This window comes from Spermophilus citellus (genome assembly GCF_964194105.1).
Source record: "Spermophilus citellus genome assembly, chromosome: 17".
NCBI lineage: Eukaryota > Metazoa > Chordata > Mammalia > Rodentia > Sciuridae > Spermophilus > Spermophilus citellus.
The window spans coordinates 27202340-27221914 of NC_138199.1; the positions used below are offsets into that span (position 1 = coordinate 27202340).

General features: G+C 47.8%; 1 protein-coding gene across 2 annotated transcripts in view; it reads right to left on the reverse strand.

Moving 5' to 3' along the window:
- RAP1GAP2 (RAP1 GTPase activating protein 2) overlaps window positions 1–15917 on the reverse strand; it is a 136492-nt gene extending 120575 nt beyond the window's left edge. The window contains exon 1 of one of the 2 annotated variants that reach the window (XR_014019378.1): window positions 15258–15917. Coding sequence is in view for 1 of the 2 variants with exons in the window: in XM_081271606.1 (XP_081127732.1) it covers window positions 15258–15364 (107 nt within the window). In the remaining variant the exon portion in view is untranslated. The remainder of the gene's footprint in view (window positions 1–15257) is intronic. The other variant, XM_081271606.1, reaches the window with a different exon arrangement.
- Window positions 15918–19575: the final 3658 nt, after the last annotated feature.

Below are 19575 nucleotides of genomic sequence, written 5' to 3' on the forward strand. Positions count from 1 at the left end.
CTGTTGGTCCAGGTTCCAATCAAGAAAACTTTATACTAGAGTGTGCCCTAGCCAAAAGAGATCAATTATTTCAAGAGTTTTCCTCCAGCCACCAGAAACAGGTGGAGAATAGAGATTCAGAAAAAAGGCTGAAAAAATAAAGCAACCAGGAGAGAACTGAGATAACCAAATATAACTAACAACCGAAGATAATTGGACTGAAACACCAAATGTAATAGCACTGGGCCCTTCCAGGAAACTAAGGCAGTGCAACTCCCACCTTCCAAATCCCAATTCTTGTGAGCAAGTCAGAAAGATTTCAGACATGTTACTCAGAGTACCAGGCATGAGTTTATCAAAGGGAAAAGGGACACTCTCAAGGCAGAGGGTGGGTCCTCTCAGAGAGGAGAGGAACAGCATACCTCTCCTGCACTCCAGTTTTATTGGGGATCCCAGAGAAGTTTTCCAGAGTCTTTCCCAGATCTACCTCTTGATTTTTGACTGACAGTAAGATGACATATGACTTTCAAGTGCCCAGTGCCAAGACAACTCTAGGTCACTTTGGCCCATGCTAATCAGTTCCAAATGTATTTTAATCACAAATTCTTAGGTTAGAAGGAATTATTCTTATCTCTCTGAGTTTCGGTATCTGGTCTATGAAAAGGGTCACAAAAGTCTCCCACCTTCAGGATAACTTGGGGTCCTCTTATCAACATTATTTTGGGCCCACATTTCTCCTGCAGATAACAGTTTGCTGAAGAATGTGGCATGTCCTGTCCAGGTAGGGCTGCGGGTAAATTGATTCTTGATAAAGAAAGCATGTGGCCCCGGGGGTCAGCACAGTGGGCCCATTTTATAGAATCATTCCCTTAACCTCATGTTCCCACCATTCTTGTCTATCTGTTCCCTATTATTAGGCAAGGAAGAACTGTGGCTTCCCTGGGGTCCCCAAGGCACTCTGACTCCTGGCACAGTGTTCCTAAGACCAGGCTAAGCCACTCCATCATGCCCACCCCATCCTCAATCACAAAGGCACGCTCTCTTTCTGTTCTGAATAAAGTTGTTTGGGTTTTTAGGTTTTGGTTTTACTGTTTTAACCATTTTTAAGTGTGCAATTCAGTGGCAGTCATGGTTCTTCCAGAACTCTTCCATCATCCAAAACAGAAACTCTCTACGCATTAAGCAATCATTCTCCCTCCCACCAGATGCAGAAGCCCAAGCCTGAAATCCCAACTACTCAAGAGGCTGAGACAGGAGGATGGCAAGTTCAAGTCCATCCTGGGAAACTTAGCAAGATCCTCTCTCAAAACAAAAAATAAAAAGAGTTGGGGATATATGTAACTCAGTAGTAATGCATCCCTGGGTTCAATCCCCCGTAGTGGAATAATAATAATTGTGATTATTATTCTCCTTCCCTCTAGCCCTGGTATCCTCCATTCTACTTTGTCTCTATGAATTTGCCTGTTGTAGGTACCTCACATAAGTGTGTTATAGACTGAATGGTTATATACCTTGCCCAAATTCATACGTTGAAATCCTATCCCTGATGTAACAGTTAGTAGGAGAAGGGGTCCGTGGGACGTGGTTAGGGATCATAAAAGAGGCTTACAGAGTCACCTCACCACTTCTGTAATGTAAGGACACAGGAAGAAGAACCCAGAAGCAGGCCACCACCAGACACCACATCTGCCAGAGCCTTGATCCTAGACTTTCCAGCCTCCAAATGGTAAGAAATAAATGTCTGTGAGCTGGGGATATAGCTCAGTTGATAGAGTGCTGGCCTTGCATGCATGAGGTCCTGGGTTCAATCCCCAGCACCACAAAATAAATAAACCAATAAATATCTGTTGCTTTAGCCACCCAGTCCATGGCACTTTTTTAGAGCAGAGTAAGACAAGGTGGAACTAAGTTCTTTGGCTTATTTCACTTAGCATAAAGCCCCAGAGTTTCATACGTGTTGTCACAGAATTTTATTCTAATTTATGGCTGAAAATTTTTCCACTTTATGGATCAACCACATTTTGCTTATTCATTCTTTGCTGAAGAACACTCGGGTTGCTTCCACTTTAGGCTATGATCATTGGTGTACGTGTATTCTTTGAGTTCCTGTTTTTGATTCTTTAGGGTACATACCTAGGAGTAGAATTGCTGAATAAGCTTTTATTTACATGAATAATTCCATGAAAGAATAAGTTAAAAGCACTCATTCGTCCTAACCCCATATCACAGAAAGGGAAACTGAGGACCACAGATGAGCACCATATACATCCTGGATTATTTTGTGACTTCAGGCTGCTCCTCTGTCCTTCTGCAGTTTTATTTTTGCTATTTAGGAGTCCCTATCTCTCAGACCTCTGAGGCTTCTGCTGGGCCCAGCCCTCCAGGAGGGGGATGGATTCACACGAGAGCCAACCTCATCCAGCCAGGATCTTGGGATCAAGACGCCCATTGACCAGGTGGCTGGAGGGAATGGCAACCTGTATTCAAAGGATCTAGACTTTCTGGGTTGAAGGACAACTGGATATCCACGATGCATCAGCAAAAGAGGGTGGGGAAGCATTAATCAACCCCAGAACTGAGGCCAACTCCGACCAAGGCCAGACTGTCCTCTGAGATGAGGTTCAGCACTGTCACATGTCTGACAACCTTAACATTCAAGGACTCAGTGGAAAAGCAGACCAACGAGTGTGCTTACTGCTGAAGGCTTCAGCCTACTGAAGAAGGAACACCTCACTCAGCAGAGGCAGAGAAGGCATCTGGAGAAGACCAGCAGCTCAGCCACCAGCCAAATAGCAATGCTGAGTTTAAGTCCAGGACCAGCTAAATTGCCAGGGCCAGTACGTGAGGCACTGTTGGTTTTTTTCTGCCCAGCTTCTATCTTCTGGCCCTTCTGAAAGCAACACACCAAATTTCCTTAGGTGACCTGGAACTCCTATGCCCTCAGCCAAGCAACTCTATCCCTTGAATCAGGAATGAGCACAAAACCCAGATGTGGTTAATGGGTATAACCCATCTCTCTGGCCAAAACTCAGGGATGGGTATATGCCCACTAAGTTCAACATGAGCCATTCCTGGGACTTCTGCTGAACTTACTGAGAAACATCTATGCTCTTCTTGTTGGTGTCTCTAAATGTAGAATGTAAGTCTGGAACAGCCATTACCCATCTTTGTGGATAACCTATCTGAGGAGTAAGCCAATCCAAATGAAAGTACAGCCTAGAGAGGAGAAGAGAAAACCCAGTGTCAAAGGACACCATTCAAAAGCTAGATCCAGGCAGGCCTGAATCTGTCCCCCTTGAACTTTGCAGTTACTTTGGAAAAAAAAAAAAAAAAAACTGGACATGGTGGCACATGCCTATAATCCCAGCAGCTCTGAAGGCTGAGACAGGAGGATTGTGAGTTCAAAGCTGCCTCAACAATTTAGTGAGGTCTCAAGCAACTCAGCAAGACCCTGTCTTTAAATAAAATATAAAAAAGGGCTTGGGATGTGGTTTAGTAGCTGAGCACCCCTGGGTTCAATCCCTAGTTTAAAAAAAAAAAAAAAAAAAAAAAACTTTTTTTCTTTACATTAATTTGAACTGGGATCTGTCACTTATAACCATATGCTTCCCGACTAATTCAGCTAAATTACCAATCAGAAATAGAACTGATTTGAGGGTCAAAAAGACCATCTGACCTCATACTTCTGTTTGATATGACTGCAATAAAACAAACCTGATAAAATTCTCTTTCAAGTGTAAACACTGGTTTTGCTTTGGCATGCTAACTGGTGTACCAAACTGCCCTGTACATTTCGGGGAGCCAGAGAAGCTTCCTGTCCTTTTTCTGGAATTCAACACCAACAACAAAATAGCCCCGAGCCACCCTGACAGCCTTGTCTCCCACTATTCCCCAGTGTGAAATCCACACCACAGTCAAACTGGGATCTGAAGGTGTCCCCTGCCTTCCCTACCTCCATTCCTCTGCTTATGCTGTCTCATTTAACTAGAGTGTACTTCACGGCTCCATCTCTCCCTTTGGAAATCCTGTCCAGTCCCCATAGCCCACCTCAAATGCCACCAACTTCACACAGCCTTCCCTGGGTGTTCCCTTTCTTTTGACCTCCTGAGTACCCTGCACCCCTTCTGCAGCATCCAGCTGCTTCAGTCTTGGGTTCACAGGACACAGCTGGTCTCTCCCTCTGGAGGGCAGGCTGCTTGGGGCAGGGAGAGGGATCTTATTTTCCTCTGAGGCCCACTGCCCGGTAGTGCCTGGTACACACCTGCACCCCATTTATATGCGAGACCGCTGCCTGTATTTGCATTTATGAAGGGGAAAGAGAGGGTCAATGCTGCAGAGGGGGCTGGCAGCACTTTCCAGAAAAGCAGGGGGAGGGACTAAGATGTGAAAGCCAGGTGTCTCTGTTCCCGTCACTTACACCACAGCCCAATGTCCTGCCTATGGCCATGTCCTTGGGAGACCTTCTCAGCTATCAGTAATTGGCCTTTGTTGATGTCACACTCAAAGCCCTTCCCAGCACATTTGTGGATCTAGTTTTCAAACAGCCTGTTTCAGTTACCTCTTGATTTATACAGTGTTTCTGCCTTTGCATCTTGAATTAAATATCTTATTAAAATAAATGTTCTGTTAAAATTCAGATGGGCACAGGTAACCTGGACCTTCCTGATCACACAGAGAAGCTAGAATTTCTGTTCTAATTAGTGAGGACAGCAGCCTGAGAAGCCACCTTGCAGAATACCCGAAGCCTGATGGACACACCCTTCCCCAACTCAAGGATCTACCAACCCCCTTCCCCGACCAAGATTTCAAAGAAAGGTCAGATGCCTGGACGCCTGTCTCATGTCTTCCTTAAAAAAGAACTAGGTGCCCCAGCTCTTAAAGTTTTGAAGTTCCTCCAGACTGCATTACAATACCCTTCACAGTAAAAGTCAAGTGCAATGAGGTAACCACCTTGGCCAGAATCACCATGCACCGGGTAGGGGGAGAAAAGACAAAGAATTTGGCATCTGAGGGAGCTGGGTTGTAATCTGTGCTGCTGTACCAACTAAGTGACATTGGATATACTGCCATTTTTGAACCTCAGCTTTCTTCTCTGCAGAGAATGGAAATGATAATAATAAGTTCTGTGCAGGGAATGAAATGAACCATATGAGGCTTAGGTACCAGCCCAGGGAATGCCCAGAGGGGGCTCTATGTGTCTTCCTACTTCTCTTCCTTCTCTCATTATTCCTGGGGTTTTGTACTGTAATATATGGCCTCCCATAATTTTTATCATTTTATTTGAAGATAATTCAGAAAGGTAAAGGAAGAAGAACATCCAAAGACAAGCTCACAGAAACTATTCTGCAGCCCAGTTCCTGCAGGGAGCCCATGATGCTAACAGGACCCTGCAGGCCAAACAATGGACCTATCCCACACCAAAGGAGCCCAAGGGGCATGCAGGGCCAGGCCACAACCTCCAGCCTCTGTGTTCAGTTACCCCAAGAGCTTCCCACCCCTGGGCCTCCTGCCTCCCACTACTCTCATCCATCAGGGCTAAGGCAGGTGGGACAGGTGTGGCCCAGGTGCAGCCAGGTATAGCCAGGTGTGGATTGTTGCAGTGAGCAGGCAGCTGGCACTTCAAGTGCAATGGGGGTAGACAGGCCCAGCCAACACTGCCAGAGTTGCTGGTTTCTCAAGACCAAAAAACAGGTTTGTAATGGGGAATGTTCCAATTTTAAAATATCAGCTTCAAAAGGAAAAGCCCCCTGAGAAAGGAAGTCCCAACGGGGCAGGGCTTTGTCACTGCTGAATCCCCAGCACCTGCAACCATGTCTGGCCCAGAGCAGAGGCTTCCTAAAAATGTGAGGAATGTGCAGGGACCAGTTGCTAACCTCTGCCTCAGACTGCAAAAATCTACATGGGAGAGGTGCTCCCATCCCCGCTCTCGGCTCTCGGAGACAGGACATTGTGGGGCTGTAGGACAGGACAGTGAAAAACAAGGGATCTTACCTCCTATCCTGAGACTCTGTCTCCCAGGCTGCAAACCACGGAGAGGAGATGTGCCTCCCTCATGAGGCTGTCTCAAGTTGCTCTGCACCCAGGAGTAAGCTTCATGACCATAGCTGCCCCTACAGTGGCCTGATTCCACCGTGCAGCCTTTTACATGATTGGTAGAGACGTTTACGGCAAAGAAACGGGAAAAGAGGAAGGGGAAAGGACAAGGGAGGGAGGGGAGGGTCTGACCCATGGGCCTGCTTCCTCCCGCCTTCAGAAACACAGGTCAACAGAGGCCTGGCAGGGCCAGCTGTCTCAGGACACACATGAAACCACATGTTTCCAGGGATGTCCTCAGCTCCTGGAGGACTCCAGGAAGGACTTGGCTAGTGCTCCAGTTTCCATGAAACAAAGGGTTCACAACTGGTAAGCTTAAAAGCAAGTGACAATGTTTCAATCCATTCTTGCTCCACGGGCAATGAATAATCACAGCGTGGTCTGGGATTGTGGCTCAGGGGTAGATCGCTCGCCTCGCACATGTGAGACCCTGCGTTCGATCCTCAGCACCACATAAAAATGAATAAACAAAAGAAAGATATTGTGCCCATGTATAACCAAAAAAAAAAAAAATTTTTTTAAACATCCCAGCAGGTTGCCCTAAGGATGCCTGGAAGTAGAAAAGAAGGTCAAACCCAGTTCACTCACCACCAGTGAGTTTGATTCTTGACACCATACTCTTCAGGGCTGAATCAGGCCTCCCCACTGAGAAATCCCAACTTGGGGGCTGGGGTGTAGCTCAGTGGTAGAGCACTTGCCTGGCATGTAGGAGGCACTGGGTTTGATTCTCAGCACCACATATAAATAAATAAAATAAAGTCTATAACAACTAAAAAAATTAATTAAAAAATAAATTAAATAAAGGTATTGTTTTATTTTACAAATAGAAATCAAAAAAGAATAAAGAAATACCAACTTGAGAAACAGGCCTGCTCAGCCATTAGTATGGGTTTGAGAGCTGCTCAGACATCACCCAGGTCACCTAGAGGAAAGCCCAAGGTAATGGCCTGGACTTGACTTTGTAAAGGTGTAAGGAAGTCTGCTGGAGTCTGGAAAATTCTATACTTGATTTAGCTATACGGGTGAATAGCTATGGGCAAATTCACGGAGCTGCATCCTTAAAATATAAACACGTCAGGCTGGGGCTGTAGCTTCGTGGTAAAGCGCTTGCCTCACATGTGTGAGGTACTAGGTTCGATCCTCAGCACCACATAAAAATAAATAAAGATATTGGGTGTCCATCTACAACTAAAAAAATTTTAAAAAGATACGCACACTTCATACACACACACACACACACACACACACACACACACACACATATATTGTACTTGGATGCATTAATAATAGCAGCAGCAGCTGGCCCTAAACACTTCCAGCTAGGTACTGCACAGGTGCTTATCTTGTGAATCAGGTAACAGTTCCAAGCACAGCCTCTAGAGCCAGGTTAAAATCCCAGCTCCTAAACCTCCGATTGTGTCCCAGCACCCTCCTCCACCTCTGCACCTGTTTCCTCAGCTGGGAAACAAAGATAGTAACTGGAAGAACTAAGGGGCTGAGAGTGTGGCTCAGTGGTAGAGAGCTTGCCTAGTGTGAGGCCCTGGGTTGGATCCCCAGCACCACAAACATAATTAATTAATTAATTAACTGGTAGAATTAAAACAGATATACATGTAAGCCCTTAGCAGAGGGCCTAGCAAATAGTAATTATCAAAACGTGCAGGCTTGTTGCAACCACCATTCAACCCTCAATGACCCCAGGGCACTGGTGCTGTGGGGCCCATTTTAACATACAGGAAATGGGTCCCTCCTTCCAACAAACCTCAGGCATCTTCACATCATCGTCCCAATTTTCCTCAAATGACAGTGCCACCTGACTATTATGTCTCTTAGCACTTTTCTTTGAATTGACTCGAAATTTTTGATTTAAACAAATTTGCATTTTTAAAATGTTATGTAACTGTCACTCGTGGAAAATCAGCATCACTTGCCAGGATTCATTTTGTAATAAAGCTATTAAAATAAAAAGCATTTGTCCACCTGAAATCATCTTGCCTACCTCTTTTACTTTTTATGGATGCAGCAGGAAAGGAACTCAGTTGGCGGCGGGTGGAGGGTGTGGGGGACGGAAAGGGGGCCTCATCTGCTTAAAATGACTGAGAAACTTCCTGGGCCCTTCAGCAGCCCCCATTTGCACAGATTTTCGATGGTTTGACCGAACAGGCCTGGCAAGGGCTCTATTTGGCAACATCCTGGTAGCAGCCGTCTGTGCACCACACCAGCTCCAAAGAGATAAAATTGCATTTAGAAGGGGAAAAATTATTTATATATATATATATATATATATATATATATATATATATATATATATATATATAGGCTAATGGCGACTGTTAACTAATTCAGATGCTCACTGGCTCCTCTCTGGCATAAATGAAGGGAACCTGCCTCTGCCTATCAGGCAGCAGCCTCAGGATCCAAGATCTAGGAACCCAAAGCCAAGGACAACCTTATTGTCTGCTCCAGCTTCAGGACAGCCAGCCCTGTCATTATTCCTGTCATTTCAAGAATAATGGGAAACTTATGGAGAGCTCTCCCCAGGAAAGAGGACTCCCAAAGCTACACAGAGGAAGGGGAGGGGTCAGAGGAATAACAACAGAACTGTACACATTCAAATGATCATTTGCATTTCTCTCTCAAATCTCAAGGAAGGAATGGGAAGAGGAGAGAGATGCCCTGATTTCAGATAAGGAAAAGGTACCTCGAAACTTGCATCAGAGAGCACTACACCATTAAAAGGACGACCTTGGGGACACAAGCAAAGGGGACATTTTACTTGGGAGAGCCACTAAGTCTCTTTGAGCATCCCTGCTTTCATTCAACAGGTATTTTCTGAAAACATCCTGTTCTGGGCAATGAGGACCCAGAGGTGACAAAAAGCAAAGCCCCAGTTCACTTTTCTAGGGGAGGGAACAGCCAAAAAGCTGTGTATTACATACACTAGATCATACCAATAAACAATAAGTGCCATGAAGAAAATAAATCAGGATAAAGCAATAACAACTAGAATGAGCTATGTAGATTAGATGGTCATGGGGGTCCTTTTGGAAGATGACACTTGAGTTAGGAGTCCAATAATGAGGAAGCACCAACCAATTAAGCCACTGTTGACAGCAGGTGCAAAAGGCCTGGGGCAGGAACACACTTGGCATATTCCGAGAACAGAAGGAAACCCTCTGCAGCAGAAGCACAAGGATCATGGTGAGTGAGGAATGAAGTGGTAGGAGGTAAGATCACTGGATTTCATTTCAAATATAATGGGAAACTCAGGGAGAGCTCTCCCCAGGAAAAAGGCTTATCCCCACCCCTCTATCCTGTACTGAGATTCAACCCAGGTAATTTCACAGGCTAGGCAAGCACTCTACCACTGAGATACATCCCCAGCCCTTTTTATTTTTTATTTTGAGACAAGGTCTCATTAAGTTGCCCAATTTGGCTTCAAACTTGTAATCCCCCTCAAGAACCTTGACTTTATTTGAATTTTTAAAATTCCATTCTGTCCTCCATACGGAGAATAGATAAAGAGGACACCAGACAGATTAAAATAGTGGCATGGCTCAGGAAGAATCAACTAAAATCATTTATACCTCAAATTCTATCCCCTAAACTCCAAGGGTCTGACTCCTCAGACTCTCAGGGAGGTTAGGAATGGGAAGCTAGTAAAATGGAGATGCTTGTTCTTTAAAGCAGGGACAGCCAACTGCGTGGCATTCAAACATCAGACAAGAGAGAGCCGGAGACAGGCCCTTCAGAAAGGGCAGGACCCAGCAACCTCCTAAGAAGAGAACAAGCCACCATCTGTTCTGGCGACAGGGAGTGGATCGGTTCCCACCCAGTGCCTCTTCCAGGTCTTTGACTCTGGCCAGGACTCCTGACAACCCACAGGCTCAGACCCCACATCCAGCCAGCTCACAGGGCTGTCTCCCACCGCAGAACACAAGTCATCTCCCTGACACCAGATACAAACCCCAGGACCCAATCAACCCATGACCGCCAACGTCACAAAACCAGACCGCCAGGCAACCAATGGATGGTCTTGCAAGAAAGACAGGAGAGAGAGAGAGAGAGAGAGAGAGAGAGAGAGAGAGAGAGAGAGAGAGAGAAGAGAAGAGAAGAGAAGAGAAGAAAAGAAAAGAAAGAAAGAAAGAAAGAAAGAAAGAAAGAAAGAAAGAAAGAAAGAAAAGACCTCAAACCCAAAGCTGATGGTGCTTCTAGAACCAACTATCAACTTACAGGTAATACAGGGGACAGTAGAACAAGAGAAACACCTCCAAGGGACACTATACACAAAATCCTTACTGGAAAACTCCTTAAGAGAATCCAGAGACTGGGGATGTAGCTCAGTGGTAGAATACTTGCCTCGCATGTGTGAGGCCCTAAGTCTGATTCCTAGAATCACAAAAAGTTAATAAATAAATAAATAAAAATCTGTTTCTTCAATAAGTTGTAAGGGAAAAAAAAAAGAGCTGGAAAAGAAAAGTTTACAAATTAAGATATATACACCAACCACACTTTCTTGTTTCCACCCTTAGAAAAACTTTGAAAAACTTGTATTACGAGACCACAAAGGAAATTTGAACACTGACTGGATATGATATGAAGAAATTATTAGCCTTGCACGGTGGGGCACACCTGTAATCCCAGTGACTCAGGAGTCTGAGGCAGGAGGATCACAACTTTCAGACCAGCCTGGGCAAATCTGAAACTGGCCTCATCAATTTAGCAAGACACTGTCTCAAAATTTAAAAAAAAAAAAAAGGTGGGGGGGACTATGCATGTAGCTCAGTGGTAAAACACTCCAGGTCCAATCCCTAGTACCCACTCCCCCCCAAAAAATTGTTGATTTTGTTTTGTTTTTTTCAGTACTAGGGATTGAACTCAGGAGTGCTCTTCCATGAGCCACATCCCTAGTTTTTTATTTTTTTATTTTGAGACAGTCTCACTAAGTTTCTGAAGTAGGCCTCAAATTTGCTAAACTCCTGTCTCAGCCTCCAGAGTCACTGGGATTATAGGAATGTGCCACCACACCCGGCTTCCTTTTTGAGACAAAGTCTCAGTAAATTGCTGAAGCTAGCCTCAAACTTGCAATTTTTAAAATAAATAAATAAATAAAGGGCTGGGGATATAGCTTCTAGGTAGAGCTCCCCTGGGTTCAATCTTCAGTATGAAAGAAAAAAATGGCCCTAGGGACAGGTGTTCTGTAAGAACCCACACAGGAACAGCCCACTAGCTAGTACACTGTACAACAGCGGGATCACAGGATCACACTCAGCAGATCCACCATCCTTCGCTGCATCACCTGCAGAGCCTCCAGAGAGTATTCGCTGAAGAATGGAAGAATCCATATTTTTCTTTCTATAATCCCTCCAACCGGAGTTACCCCAAACTCACAACATCCTGTAAGGAGTAGATTTCTTTTTCCTTTATGCTAACTGACCTCAGGTTCAAAATGTCACACTGAAGGCCACACTGACTTTATCCACATCTTTCAGAACACACATATTCTGATTACGTTCCTGTTCTTCCTGCCCAAGTGCCCACTTCCTCAATGGGGACGGAGCTCTTCACCACCCACTTTTATTCCCATGAAAGAGGCACGTGGACCTCACCCTCATTCACAATGTCTAGAAGAAAGTAGGCTCTTCTCAATCAAAGTGTGTTAAAGGAACTTTCCACTACAGTGGTTTCCAAACTGCAGTCTCTGGGAAAGCTTCATTTTGGTACCTCCTGGGAACCATGCTCAAAAGCCTCTCAAACACAACATTACTCTTGCAGGATCCCATGTAACAGCAACCCTGGAGGTGGTCGGAAAGGAGCAGGACCTCCAAGCTGTCCCACATCTCTGGCAAAGAACTATCAAACCAAAGCCGATAAGCACCACACCCATTTCTCCAACAGCTAAACAGAGGCCGGAGCTTTGGGCACAATCTCAGGACCCACCAAAAGTGCCTGGGAGTCTCTCTGAGCTCTAGGCCTGTATGGGATACCTGTCTCATTACCATCTTCCCTAGATAAAGGACTTGGTTCCTAATAGGTGATATTTTCAAGTGGCTTCAAGAGAGAAGAAAGATGACAAGGACCACCAGGATATTATTGCCAGCCACGTGTGACCATTTCAACTCTGAAGGCAAGGAGCCAAAAGTGCTATCTGTACAAGCCTGTCAATTAGAGGTGCTGGGAAGATCGATGGATGGATCAAGTCTCCTGGAAGAATGAGGAGGGGCTCAGGTCTGAATTGACCCTGTGACAAGAGGGGAAGAAGAACTCAGCAAATTTAACACCCAGCATGGAGTTTGGGGAAGGCTTAAGAGAGGCTGGCAGCTGCAGCCCGCTCCAGGCCCCCCGTGGCCAGCTGGCGCCCGCAGAGCAAGGGTCAATAGCTGCATTGCACTGACTTGAGATGCTTAAAGACAAAGAAACCCCAGATTACAGCAAGGAAGGCAAAGGTCATTTAGCACCAAGATGAAAACAAACCCTCTCTCCTAGGGTAGGTTAAGCCCATGAGCAGAGTCACCAGAATGGCTGGAGCAACAGAAGAGTGGGATGAAGGCAGGTGCTAGGAGGGCCCTAGTGTCTGCCTGCATTGCAGGGAAGATCACAGTACATCCAGAAGAGAGACAGGATACCATGGTCCTGGGGCATCCAGGCCCCAGCCAAACCCTCCCTGTGCCCTGTTCAGATCTTCCCTGTGCCTCACTGTATCCCCCCAGACTATCTCTGCCCAGGCCCAGGCCCATCTGGCTGCCTCCTAGGTCTGTGCATGGCTTGTTTTGACCACTCCTGGTGAGATTATCACCATTAGACAGCTTTCACTGGTCACCAGAGGCATGGGGCCAGCAAGAGAAAAATGAGAACAGTTATGATTATACCCCTTTCATCTTTGTACAACACTTGAGAGTTTTCACTGGCATCTTCACCCACATTAGTGCATTTAAGTCTCAAAAACCCTTTGTGTGCAGGCAGAAATGGAGGGCCAGAGCATTTAAGTCTATATTATAAAATCATAGTCAATGGAGGAATCAAGCCTGGGAGTTTTAGCTCACTGTGCAGGGGCTTATACACACACACACACACTCATTCACTCTATCCTCAGAGTCAAGAACTGGTCTGATGGATGTGCCTTTCTATCAAGCACATTTTCCATTTCATTTCCCAAAGCAGCCCCAGGTTGTCTCAGACCAGTCATCCCCAACATCATTCTGACTCTACAAGGTTGGCCTGTTCACTCCTATTCTATAGATTAGAAGTTGAAGGGCAGCGAGTGGCCAGGGACAAATAGGGCCTAGACCTGGAACACTGGTCTCCAGAGTCCTAATGAGGGCCTTTTCTGCCAGGCATATATGACCCCAACATCAGTCACCCCTAGATCATCTGCAGGATTTCTGCCATATTCAATACCGCTTGTACTTTTTTTAAAGTTATTGATGGACCTTTGTTTTATTTATTTACTTGTTTGTTTATTTAAATGCAGTGCTGAGAATCAAACCCAGTGCCTCACACATGCTAGGCAAGCGCTCTACCACTGAGCCACAACCCCAGCCCCCAATTGCACTTTTATAACTACTATTCCTATTAAACAGAATCATTCTTGTGACTGCATATATTTAAAGTGATACTTTATCAGGCAGAGTGGGGCACACCTTCAGTCTCAGCTACTTGAGTGGCTGAGGCAGAAAGATTGCTTGAGCTCATGAGCTCAAAACCAGCCTAGGCAAAAATGAGAGGCCCCCCCATGTCAAAATACATATTTAAACAAAGTAAGGCTTTATATTACTGCCACAAATGGAAAAATCAGTATCATCAGCAATAACTAATGGGGATTCCTAAAAATAAATAGTACTAAAACAAGATGATCTCCATTCTAGTCAGGCACCCTTTGCTACTTAAAGAGTCTGGGCCAATGGCGGCTCTCTCCGCATTTCGAAAGACACACTAGCAAGTGTTTAAAAGGTGTTAAAGCCAGACTAGCACCAACCTTAAACTTTCCCCTTGAAGAAATCACGAGGATTGGTAGAGAACTGAAAAGAGAAGAACTTTCTCACTAGGTGACTCGATGTTATTTCATGCTTTAACCACCTTAAGTCATTTCACTGCAGTTTCATTCTATGCAGTGGGAAACATCTCATTAGACTATATTTTGGGAAAGGAGACAAGAGGGCTAACAGACAACCCACCACAAGGGTAACCAATGCCATAGTCTCAAAGTCCCTCCCATCTATTGCCCAGAGCCAGCCAGCTTCTGGGCAAGCCCAGGGGCTGCCAGTCACCATGTTTCTGGCTCCAATGCCCTTGTCTTAGCTTGTGTCTTATGCAGAGTGCAGTACTGACCACTCCAAAACTCCTCTGGGAATTAGGATCCAGCAGGCCACTGGAAGTTGCAGCAGTGGCTCCCATACCCCTCAGTAGCCAGGAAGCCTTGCCATGCACCCTAGCAAAAAAGGGAGACTTGGGCCAACAACATAGGCACTTCCCCAGGTATAGTACACGTCAAGTCTGCAGCTGGGGGCTGGAACCCGGGAAACTGCCCCAGAACCTCCTTCCTCACCTCAAATCCTACACCTCTCAACAACGGGTTGTCCAAAGTATCTCTGAAAATAGCCTAAGAAAACGATTTTCAAGCAAACCCAAGAACCAAGAGTCAAAGAGGGGGAAAAAAATAGATACAACGTGGGGCGGGGGTAAAAAGACCTCCAAACTTGGTCCTTGACTGCCGGCACCGAGAGCAGAACAAGGAAAGCTTGGCCAGGTGGGCACCTTGCGTGCTCAGCCAAGTTGCAAAGCAGCAAATGGCAACATCGGCACATCAAGCTACTCTGGCTGAGCCAGAGACGGTCGGCAGGGATGGATCAATGCTACCCGTGCTTCGGGCTTCGGGATAGACTCTGCGATCGCGAAATACGAGGTCTGGGGACGAAGGACTTGATATCCCCTGGCGGTGAATGAACCCAGATGGGCCCTCCCAGCCGCCCTCCGACTCAGCCAATGTCCTGCCTGGGACCAGTGTCTGGGGTGAAGCTCCCTGAGACTACGAACTCGCTCCCTGAGACTACGCCTGGAGAGGAGTCTTTTTTTTTTTTTTTTTAATCTAACACCGAGCCGAACACCCGTTGGAAAAGTCAACCCCGAAGAAAATTGGGATTTAGCACAAAAGCGGACGGCAGGGGAGGAGGTGCTGCCAGCTTTACCTTTTCTCTTTATTCTGTTTTCGGGATTTGTGCAGGAGTCCGATGAGCACCACGGCGGCACGGATCCCCGCCTTTCGGCAATGCATCCTCCCTGCCGGCTGGGACATGGCGAGGCCGCCGGCGGTGCCCGGCCGCGCCCTCGCCCGCCCGTCGCGCGTCCCCGCCGCCCCGGCTCCGCGCGCTCCAAGCTGCCCGCGCCGGCCCCAGCGCCCGCGCCCCGGCCCCCGGCCTCCAGTCTCGCATGGGCCCCGCCCCGCCTAGGTGCGCCCCAGGGGTCAGGTGACTGGGCGCTCACTTCCTGGCGACCTTCAGCGTCTCCTCGGGACCCGCGGAGCGGCCGGCGTCCGCTCTCCGCGCGCGGGCATTTCCTAGGCTCGCTCCGAGCACGGTACTGGCCGGCGGCTCCCCGGTTCTCGCTCAGACGCGCCGCCTGCTCCCGGCCCCGCCCCGCACCCCGGCTGCAGCCAGCTCTGGCTGCAGGGTCGCCGGCGAAGGGAGGTAGCCCGCTCACGCCCGGCGGTCCCTGGGCTCAAGCGCCCGTGTCCGCTCCGAGCCCAGCGCCCGCACTCTCCCCTAAGCCCGGCCACCCGGCCCCTGCTTTCTCTCGCCCCCGCCCCGCGCGTCCCAGCCCGCTGGCCCTGGGCTCCCTCCCCAGGCAGAGCCGGCTGACGCGCTCTCGCAGCCCGGCCCGCCGGGATACTTCTCTGATGCTGTCACTGTCTTTAAAACAGGGAGAAAAAACATGCACCGAAAGGAAACGCGTGTCCTCCGTCCAAGCGAAACTGCCTTCACTTGCGGCCATCCGAAGGCCTCCCCTGCCCCCGGGGCCAGGCTTCAGGCAATTAGAGGGGGGGTCCTCCGCCAGGTCGCGAGTTGGGGGGAGGGGACGTTTCGGTTAAACAGATGGCTACCTCCCCTCGCAGCGCGCAAAAGGATTGTCTTGAGGGGTTGGAGGGACCGGCTCGGGTCAGCTCCCTTTAACATTTGCTTTCCCGGCCGGCCGTGGGAGTTTGACACAACACAGTGTGGTCAACTTCACATTGAGCACCAGGTTGCCGGGGAAGATGCAGGTCAGGCGTCCCACCCCACCCTCCTGGCCCCTCCACCCACGCCGCGTCGACCCTCCCCACACCGAGGGCAAACTCCATCTTCACTTTGGAATGGAAGCACGCAAGGTCACGTTAGCTCCTGTGGAAGAGTTCACCGCCAGTCCCTGCTATAAGCTCCGGGCCTCCCTGATAAGTCTTCCTCGACCACTTCCATTTGCTGCGGGGCCTCACAGACCCCTCCCATCCTTGAAGCAGAACTAACCGCTTTGCCCCCTAGAGGAAAGGAATTGGGCAGGAAGGTGGAGGGAATTAAAACAAGCCAATTAGTCCATCTTTGGAAACAGTCCTGTTGGGGCCAAGGAGTTCCCTGAGGCAATTTTCCTTGTTTTTTTTATACAGTCTGGTGTTCAAACAGAAAATCCATCAGGGAAGGGGGCCATCCTGAAGAGGGGAAGGGGCTGCAAATGAATTCCAGAGCCAGAGGCTCAGCCCTGCCTTTCCTATGGCCACAGCTTCTTGCTGGCACTGGGGTGGAGGGGACAGAATCCCAGAGTGTTTCCAAAAGGCACCCAGTTTATTTATGAAGCATTCATTAGCAATGGCCTTGAGCCCTCCTGAGCCACCTGTGTGGTGGGGGATCACAGATACAGCCATGGATATCTATTTATAACCAGATTAAAGTGACCCCAGGCCCAACCCTGGGATTAGCAGCTAGGCAAGCTGCAAGAACTACACCAGCAGTGACTTCAAAATCACTCAGAGAAGAATAGGGAAATGAGTGTCCTAGGTGGGGAAGAGGGAAGAGGCCCAACACAGGTCTTCTCCAGCCCCAGTATCACATAATACCTACAGGTTAACTGATGGGCAGCTTCAGCTGGATGGCAGCGAGGGCAATGAGGGACATAGGTTTAGTCCAGCACAGGGTGTATTTTATCCATTACAGGGCAAGGCTGCATCCCTGTGGAAAGCTGGTCTTCCTCCCCCACAGGTGAGAGTGAGGATGGCTCCCACCCATTCCCAGCTGCCTGGGAACCTGTCTAGGCCAAGTGCACAGCAGGGAGCAGGGCACTGAGATGAAGATGCAAAATGTTTCCACCAAGCAGGTTCCATTATTCATTTTTGTTCTGGTATTCCAGGTCCTTTCAGCTCCTCCACCACCCCAACATGGCTAAAAACACAAAGCTATCTCCAAAGACTATCATTTCTCAGACCCTGATGCCTGAGGTTCTAAGAGGTACGCATTTTCTGGGTGTGTGAGAGCTCTTCCTCCCTGCCCTCAAGCCTTCCATCTTTGGGACATAGACAGGATTCCCTTGCCAAACTCCTGTTCCAGCCCCCAAGCCCCCCACACACACACCATAGAGGAAACACCAAAACACAAGGAAATCCATCAATGGCGGAGAATGCAATGCTCATCTATGCTAGGCTTGTCTATTCTACCAACATTTATTAACACAAGCCATCCCGCTTCGTGCAAGATTATGGCAAGAAATGAATAGAAGACCATTCTCACCCAGAATAAGCATGGCTAACACACACCCCATTGCAAAGCAATACCATAGTGTGTGCAGTGCATCCTAGCCAATGGTTCCCCAAATCAGGCCACCCGCAAGCAATGTTCACCATTTTTGACCTTGATGTCATACTGCTTGATTATTTACTTATTACTTTGATTTCCTAAATCAGCTCGCTTTTTTATTTAATGTTCAATGAAAATATTGTTACCACTCTAAATGAAAATCCATGATCACTATCAAGACCATGAAAGCAAATACAGAAAAACACTTAAAAGAAAGAAAAGAAATACAGTTTTGTTAAATTCTACCTCAATGCTGTTTCCTGATGAAGGCTCTGAGCATAAAGCACCTTCTTTAAAGAAAGAAAAATAGGCCAGTGAGAGGTGTAAGCGAGATACTTGCACCAAACTAAGACACTGTCCTTGAAGAAATCACAGTTCAGAAGATATCTGAAAGGGAACAATTTTCACATTAGTGACTCGAAGAGGTTCTAAGGCCACATCCCTGGGCACTTTGGGATGGACCACAAAAATTGCACATCTTCAGGTCACAGAAAATCAAGGTCAGTGAGGACTACAGCAGTCAGAGAAGGAATCTTCTTCCAGGTCCGAGGCCACCCCGCAGTTTATCCCCACAGTGTCCCCACTCACAACCCCAAGATCCCACAATCCCCAAGAACAAAATGCCAGCCAGCTGCCAGCCTGGGTCTCTGCCCCAGTGCAGGGGAAACCCAAAGGATTGTGGAGGCCTGGGTGGGAGTCAGGGGTGGGAGCAGGAACAGGAAAGTTAATCATGAACAGAGGGCAGACAGCTGCACAGCCCGTGCCTAAGGGGCCAGTGGGTTGAGACAGACAGACACGCATGCTTGGTCCTGAAGAAAAGGGCCTTCTGTGCCTGAGAATCCGCTCCAAGAGACACATCCATGTGAAACTGGGAATCAGCCCTGCTGCCAGTGCCCCTGGTCTCAGACAGAGCCTGCAGCAAATGCTCCCTCCCTGTCCCACCCGACCTTGGACTCCGGATTCCTCCACTGCTCTGCACCAAAATGACTTGCAACCTTTCTTGGCTGGGACTGAGATAGATGTGAGCAAGAGGGGCTTTGGAGCAGAGAGGGTAGGCCCTTTGATAAAAAACAGATGTCTTCAGATGCCTTGCCCCTCCCCTTCTGCAGGGTCTCCATCCAGTCTCTGCAGCACACAAGCTTTGGAGCAATGCAAGAGTTATAAACTCAGGACAGGAAAGCACACCCACTCTCTTCTACTTTGGGGTACAAAAATATATTAACACACACATGCTGGGGGAAATCACTCAGAAGCCCCCTCTCAATTCAGACCTCACACTTACTTGTCAGAAAACTGACATTCACACCTGTACTTGTCAGGAAACTGACATTCACTCTAAGCAGGTACACTAGCGCCCCCTGCTGGGACGCAGCACAGTTGCATCTCCTGGAGATAAAGGTATGGAGAGTGGGAAGGGATAGAGGGAAAAAGAGGGCAGAGAGGGAGATGGAAAAGGTGGGGAAAAAAGAAAAATTGAGAAGCTCATTGGAAGTATGGGAGAAGTCTCTGTTTTGAAAAGAGAGAGACACAGAAGAGTCTTTGCCAACACAACGACTCTTCTCCCAGCTCCTAACATTCCCTACCAGAGCTCATAACCAGCACCCAAGAGGCCCACCCCACAGTGACTCCCACAGGAGGCCTCCACATTGCCAGGCAGGGCTGGAAGGCACCAAAGACAAGCTGTAGGGAC